This window comes from Bos grunniens, chromosome 5 (genome assembly GCF_055505025.1).
Source record: "Bos grunniens cultivar Pamir isolate PY7600 chromosome 5, Bosgru_T2T1.0, whole genome shotgun sequence".
In the NCBI taxonomy this organism is placed as follows: domain Eukaryota; kingdom Metazoa; phylum Chordata; class Mammalia; order Artiodactyla; family Bovidae; genus Bos; species Bos grunniens.
This window is the reverse complement of record NC_141169.1, coordinates 57,837,875-57,844,729: the sequence shown is the minus strand read 5'-3', so window position 1 is coordinate 57,844,729 and position 6,855 is coordinate 57,837,875. Positions and strand designations below refer to the sequence as shown.

The 6,855-nt window shown below is 47.6% G+C and overlaps 1 protein-coding gene across 1 annotated transcript; it reads right to left on the bottom strand.

The window, feature by feature from the left end:
• Positions 1 to 269: 269 nt before the first annotated feature.
• On the bottom strand, positions 270 to 4,951 carry MIP (major intrinsic protein of lens fiber). The gene is made up of 4 exons (XM_086400581.1): positions 4,450 to 4,951; positions 3,831 to 3,995; positions 3,348 to 3,428; positions 270 to 1,813 (listed from the first exon to the last, which is right to left on the bottom strand). The coding sequence occupies exons 1-4, from the start codon at positions 4,807 to 4,809 to the stop codon at positions 1,628 to 1,630; spliced, it is 792 nt and encodes a 263-aa protein (XP_086256707.1). The 5' UTR covers positions 4,810 to 4,951; the 3' UTR covers positions 270 to 1,627.
• Positions 4,952 to 6,855: the final 1,904 nt, after the last annotated feature.

Genomic DNA, 6,855 nt, shown 5'->3' with positions numbered 1-6,855 from the left:
AGCGAGTACAAGTATTGTTTTATCTGAGTCGATCCCTTATATTGAGCCCGAGCTCACAGCGCAATGGATTTCCTGCTGACTTATGATCATTTGGATCTAAGTGCGAATAGAGGTGAATTTACAAACATTCTTCCCCTTCTCCTAGTCAAGTGGATTATTCCAAAGTCTTACCAAAGTTAGTTAGAAAAGTTAGGCTTTATTTGTGAGGAAATGGAGCGTACGGCTATGCGCAATAGTGGTCTCATTGGGGCCAGGGTGCCTATCTTACTATAGGTATAGGTTTAAAGCTTGCGAAGTGTGCAGTTGGCTTCTAAAAGGAAAAGGTCAACGTAAGTATTCATCGTCAAGTCAGGGGCTCCTCTGGCTTCTGTTGAGATGAGTGTATTTTCCCAACAACGAAGGAAGATAGGGATCAAACAAATAATATCTCGTTAATTATTAAAATTTGAATATAAGGAATCAATTTCTGGGACATCAGGCGTTAGAAGAAATTGGCTGAAGATGAAAAGACAGATGAGCGGAAAGTGAAAAGACACAAAAAAATGGAAAATAAAGACTATAGAACTAGTGATAAAGGCAGAAAGATGCCATTTGAAGATTATTTTGGACTGCTCTAAATTACAATTCTGAGTGTCAAATCCTCTTTCTTCTATGCCCCCCACCCCTACCACTGCATTTGCTCTAGGCATCAGATTTCCTGTTTTGGCCTTAGGGAGCACTTCTGGACTTAAGTACCTTCTGTTTGGAGGTCACACTGGGGTTTGTCAGGCAGAACAGTTAAGCTGCTTCATTTTTCTAGGCTCTAGGCTCATCCATTGCTTGGGTTGGGAGCTCAGTCACCCAGGGCCTCCAAAGAGATCCATCATGCTAGAATAATCTCAAACCCAGCCAGTGGATGTAGAGAGGTTGATGTGGAATTACAGAAGGGTCCCAACCCCAGTATTTATTTTTCTCAGAGCTATTTTGCCACCCAAGTCCGTGGGGCAAGCATCCCTGAGATAAATGGGCTACACTCTCCTGTTAACTTCTTCAGAACTTCTTGGTATAGTTGCCTTCTAATCTGGGGCTGATATCTACACCACGCCCAGCTGCTTCTCCCAACTCTTGGAATGCCTTGTCACCTCCACTTCCCTCCATCTGCCTCCTCTGAGGAGTGACAAAATGCTTCCCTGCTCCCTCAGAAACCCAGAGTATACACTTGACTGGCAGCAGGGTAAAGGCCAGAAACTTAAGGTCTTCATTCCCTGTACTTACCGCACTGGGTAGGGAGAGGAAGGTATAGGGTGACAGCTCTTTTCCATTCCCTACCTCTCATGCCAAGCCCCCAAACTCAAGACACAGTCACATTCACTCACAGTCATACGCACAATCATGCACACACAGCCACACACAGCGGCGAAGAGAAGGGGGATGGGGAGGAAGGGAAGTTTGCACCAAACAGCTCATGAATGCAACTTGAAAGATTTCACACGGCAAAAAGGCAAAAAAAAAAAAAAAAACACACACATAAATTTAAAAATAAAGAAGTACATGCCCCTCCCCACAGTCTCTTTCTTCATCCAGGGGCTGGCTCAGCCCCTCCATGTAAACCCAGAAGCTTCCTACTCCCTCTATCCGGCTGGAGCTTTTACAGGGCCTGGGTCTTCAGTTCAACAGGTTCCCCTGTGACCTCTGGTTGTCCATTGGACTCACTGGGCCTGGAACCCTTGAGAATAGACAGTCTCTCAGAAACACTCTTGAGCCGAGGGAAGAGGAGAAAGTCATAAAGGAGACTGCCCAGGCCTGCTCCAATGACCGGGCCCACCCAGTACACCTGTAGGAAGAGGAAAAAAACAATCAGGTTTGGGCAGCAGATGAAGAGCAAGGTTGCTCTTTTTCCAATCCCGTTGTTGTAAAACAGACATCTTGCACTTAGCACATACAATTGGGTGCTATTTAAGCAGAAGTCAGTGTTCATTTTAAAACTCCTAGATTGCTCCATAGCCTGCACTTCAGAATTCATTTCTTTTCTGACTTATTAAGTTATTCCTTTATCCCATACCTTCTTAGCACATGTATATTCTATTTTTTTGCTATCAATTTGTACTAGTTTCCATATTGCTTTTTGTTTTGTCTTTTAATATGTATTTATTTGGCTGCCCAAGGTCTTTGTTGCAGCGTGGAGGATCTAGTTCCCTGACATGGGACCAAACCTGGACCCCTGCATTGGGAGCTCAGAGTCTTAGCCACTGGGCCGCCAGGGAAGTCCCTCCATATTGCTTTTAAATTTTCTTTTTAACTGTAGTAAATTACACATAACATAAAATTTACCATCTTAACCATTTCTAATTGTACAGTTCAGTAGTGTTCATATATTCATGTTGTTGTATAACCCATCTCCAGAAACTTTTTTATCTTACAAAACTGAAACTCAACACCTATTAAACAACTTCCCATATCCCCCACTCCCTAGCCCCTGTTACCTACCATTTTGCTTGTTTCAATGAATGTGACCATTCTAAATACCTCATATAGGTAGAATTATATAATATGAGTCTTTTTCTGATTGGCTTATTTGAGCATAATGTCCTGAAGGTTCCTCCATGTTTTATTTACCATGTATAGAATTTCCTTCTTTTTTAAGACTGAATACTATTTCATTGTATGTATATACTACATTTCATTTATCTTTTCATCTGTGTGGGGCACTTGGATTGCTTCCACCTTTTGGCTATTGTGAATAATGCTACCTTGAAAATGAGTGTACTGGCTTTGAAAATTTTTTTGAATTATTTACATATGCTTGACTGGCATAGGGCCAGACAATACAAGAATAGCCAATTTTTATTGAGGACTTACTCTGTATCAGATTCTGTGCTAAATATTCCATACATATGATTTTCACATTTATTTCTCATAATATCCCGTTTTGTACTTAAGGAAACCAAGGTGCAGAAGGATTGAGTTATTTGTCATGGTCACACATGAGGCTAGTGACGTGAACAGGGACGAGGCTGAGGCCATTCGTGCTTGTACACATCCCAGCCTCTTGAGAGTAGAAGCTTTTGTCTTCCTGTTTAGTAGTCTGTCCTCATAGCTCCTAGTTTTGGAATCCAGCAAACATTTAGTAAAAAAAAAAAAAAAAGCCCTGACTAACTAGTGAAGGAACAATATGAGCAAGAGTCCATCTTTCTAGCAAAATAACGAATCCTGCTCACACAGGCAGGCAAGCTCTGTGACAGCCCCCTTAGCTGAGGGCTGGTAGAACAGTCAGCACATCCAGATAGGAAGCAGGAACCAAACCTAGAACCTGCAGTCCACACCCGTCCAGGAGGGCTTCAGGATCTGGCCCTCCTCCTCTCACTCACCCAGTGGTTGGTGAAGTTTCTGGTAAGAATGGCAGGAGCAAAGGAGCGGGCAGGGTTCATGCCTGCACCAGTATAATACATCTGAAAAAGACACAGTTGTAACTGACACACTTTTCCCCCCTACTCCAGCCCAGCTTCTATCCCACCACCCACCTGCCCTCCAAGGGTTGGCACTTTGTAGCCAGCAGCAAGTAGGGATGACAATGTGCATGGAAGTCCCACAGTGGGGTCACTAATGCTCATCGGAGGACATGTCTTCCCAGAAGGCATGCCTTTCTACAGTGGGGTCAAGAAGGACTAGCTACAGCTGTCACTAGAGAGGGGAACGCAGCAGGGTTCGTTGCTCTGTGCTGTCTGATACAGAGGGAGGTGGATCATGTTCATGTTTGACAGTGAAGTGAGCAGGAAGAATGCTTAGAAGTTGGCAAAGGTTTGGGGGCCCTGGAATTTTAAAACTAGAAGTTGCTCCCTTCTCCTGCTTACCCCAAAGAGGTGCCCCAGGGTGAGGGAGAAGCCAACGGCCAGGGCCACGGAGCCCAGGCGGCCATTCCGCCTCTCGTCGTATGTGGCAAAGATGCAGAGCACGAACTGGAGCGTCAGGAAGATCTCCACTATGGTGGCCTGGCCCACACTCACCCCAGGGTGCAACTGGGCAAAGGAAGAAGAAGAGAGGCAGTGTCTCAGGGCTGCCACAGCCTTACCTCCTCACAGCTTCCCAGGCAGGAACCCCATTATGGCATCCGTTCCCTGGAGAGGAACGATATTAGCACCTCCTTCACAGTAATTGTATTTGCTCCTTAATTGCTCCTACTAATATTCCTGCATAGTAGAAATAAATGTACCCATTTACATGGATGAGGAAACTGAGACCCCGTAGAGTTTCCTCAAGAACCTGCTAGGTGCCAGAAGAAAAGCTGGGACCCGAACTCAGGTCCAGGGCTTGATGACTTCCATACCCCTCCACAGTACGTGTTGATCCTCCCCATCCTAAACATCCACACACCACACACACACAATGTCCCAGACACCCGAGGAATTGATTTACCTGCACAGGAGGAAGTCAAGGCACCAAGTCCCCCAGCCCCACTCAGCCAACCATTACCGTGTTAAGTGCTAGGTTTCCTCGGACGGCAGGTGGGGTAACACTGTAGAGCACGGCGGCCCCAGCCACGGCTCCCAGGAGTTGGGCGACCATGTAGCAGATGGCACGAAGCAGGGACATCTGGGAGCCCACAAGGAAGGCGAAAGTGACTGCAGGGTTGACATGGGCTCCACTGATGTGGCCCACAGCCTGCACCAGTGTAGCCAGGGCCAGGCCAAAGGCCAGAGCCACCTGCAAGACATGTAGAGGTCCAGGGGCCCAGCGCAGCGAGGCCCCCAGTCCAAAGAAGACATAGAAGAGGCTGGCAAAGAACTCAGCACATATGGCCCTCCAGAAGGAGGCTGACCGCAGTTCCCACATGGCAGGGGGGATGGGCACAATGCCTGGGTCCCTGACACCCCCCTGGCCTGATCTGGGTGGACAGTCCCCTTTATAGAGGACTTTTAATCCCTGGGAGGGGCAGGCTGAGGTGACTGGCCCAGCCTCTTAACCCCTTCACAGCTGCAGCGGGCAGGCCTGCTCTGGTGCCTCAGATAAAGCTGCAGCATTTCCCCCTCCTCCTCAACTGGGAGATGAGCAGAGCCACGGGTGTGAGGGTGGGAATGGGGTCAGGGCTAGTGTGAGGCTCCAAGAAGAAAGGACCGAGAACAGGGGGCCTGAGGAGTCTGCCTTTCTCTTCACGTCAAAGTTGGGGTTCATAGTCCTGACTGACATCTGTATTAGAGCTTTCCTCAACTCTGCTGGGAAGGTTAGTGAAGCTGAGTTCACTTCACAGAGCATGAGGCTATGCTCCTGGGGGCCTCTAGGCGCCTCTGAACTGGCCAGGGGTAAGGGTGGGGGTGGGGGTCAGGAGTGGAGTCTGGCAGGGAAGCTGGATAACTGAAGAGAATTCTTTAGTTCTCTGGGATTAGGGGGCCTTCTCCCATTGGCTGGTTTGGGCTGGAATCTGTGGACCCTGCAGCCCTGGGACAGAATAGTTCTGCTGCGTCTGGCTTTCTCTGAGCCCGGGCTCCCTACCCCTGACGCATGCCAGCACCTCTCTTTCCAAGCCCTCAGCCTGGCCTTTTACTTTTATTATTTATTTATTTGCTATATCACATGGCTTGCGGGGTTTTACTTCCCCGACCAGGGATCGAACCCATGCCCCCGACAGTGGCAGCACGGAGTCCTAACCCCTGGACAACCAGGAAAGTCCCAGCCTGGCCTTTTAAACCACAGGGAAAAACCTATTTTCCATGGATAGGTTGGGAGAGGTGTTGGGGAGCTGGGAGAGGAAATGAAAGTGTGAAAGTGTTGATCACTCAGTCATGTCCGACTCTTTGCAACCCCATGGACTGTACCCGGCCAGGCTCTTCTGTCCATGGAATTTTCCAGGCCAGAATACTGGAATGGGTTGCCATTCTTTTCTCCAGGGGATCTTCCCTACCCAAGGACCAAACCCAGGTCTCCCACATTACAGGCTAATTCTTTACCATCTGAGCCACCAGGGAGAGGAGAAGAGAGGTTAGTAATTAAATCTCAGAATCAGCTTGTACTTCATCTTTCCTAATTCATAAGGTCCTAGGAGGAAGTACTGAAGGAAGGAAATTGAGTCTTGCCTACGAAGCAACAGGAGGGTCTAATACCCCCTAAACTGGCTATGATCAGGACATTAAAGTCTTAAATCTTGACCCTTAGAGAAGGGTCTGGGGATGTGGGTATCTGGGGCAGCAGGGTGGTCAAGGAGAGAGAAAAGGACAAGATGGGGAAGAAAAGCTTGGAGAAAGAAATTCAGTTGTGGCCAGGCTTAGTGAGGAAGTTGGCAGTCTAGTGGTGGGGGCTGTGTGGTGGAGAAGGCAGAAGGGAACACACTGTTAGCTTTCACCATCTCCACATGGTGGCTAGTCACAGAGGCCACAAGCTGTTCCCGTGTGAAGTACAGGAATTGGGAGTCACATGTAGGCCAATGAGAAGGGGATGTCATGAACAAATGACTATTCTGTGTACTTGAAATCCATATATAACAGCAGGAGCAACAAAAACCCTGGCTTTACCACTTTCTAGGTAGGGAAGTTATCTCCACTAGATATAAACTCAAGGAGGGCAGGGACTTGTCAATTTGCTCATCTCTGCAAACCCAGTGCTTGACACACACTATGCAGTAAATAAATACTCATTGAATAAATCAGTATAAGCTCTCTGAGCCTTCTGGTTGGCTTCAGTCAACCAGAGGTGCTCACAGTGAAGGGAGGGACTCATTGTTTCACTCCTAATCATCGCTACGAACCTGGGTTTCAGGAGTCAGAGAGGCAAAGAGGAAAGCTAGTGTGCAGATCTGGAAGACAATGAGAAGAATTCTAGGAAAGGCAAGGTAAAGACAGTCCACCCTTCACCATAAACAGTCAAGCAGTGAGCAGGTCCCAGTGG

Bases quoted from the DNA above. Each gene is read 5' to 3' on its own strand.
- MIP (XM_086400581.1), bottom strand. From the start codon at position 4,809: ATGTGGGAACTGCGGTCAGCCTCCTTCTGGAGGGCCATATGTGCTGAG. The intron at 3,996-4,449 runs GTAATGGTTGGC...TCCTTTGCCCAG, and splicing joins GAAACCTAGCACTTAACACG to TTGCACCCTGGGGTGAGTGT. The intron at 3,429-3,830 runs GTAAGCAGGAGA...TGTCTTTTTCAG, and splicing joins CCCTGGGGCACCTCTTTGGG to ATGTATTATACTGGTGCAGG.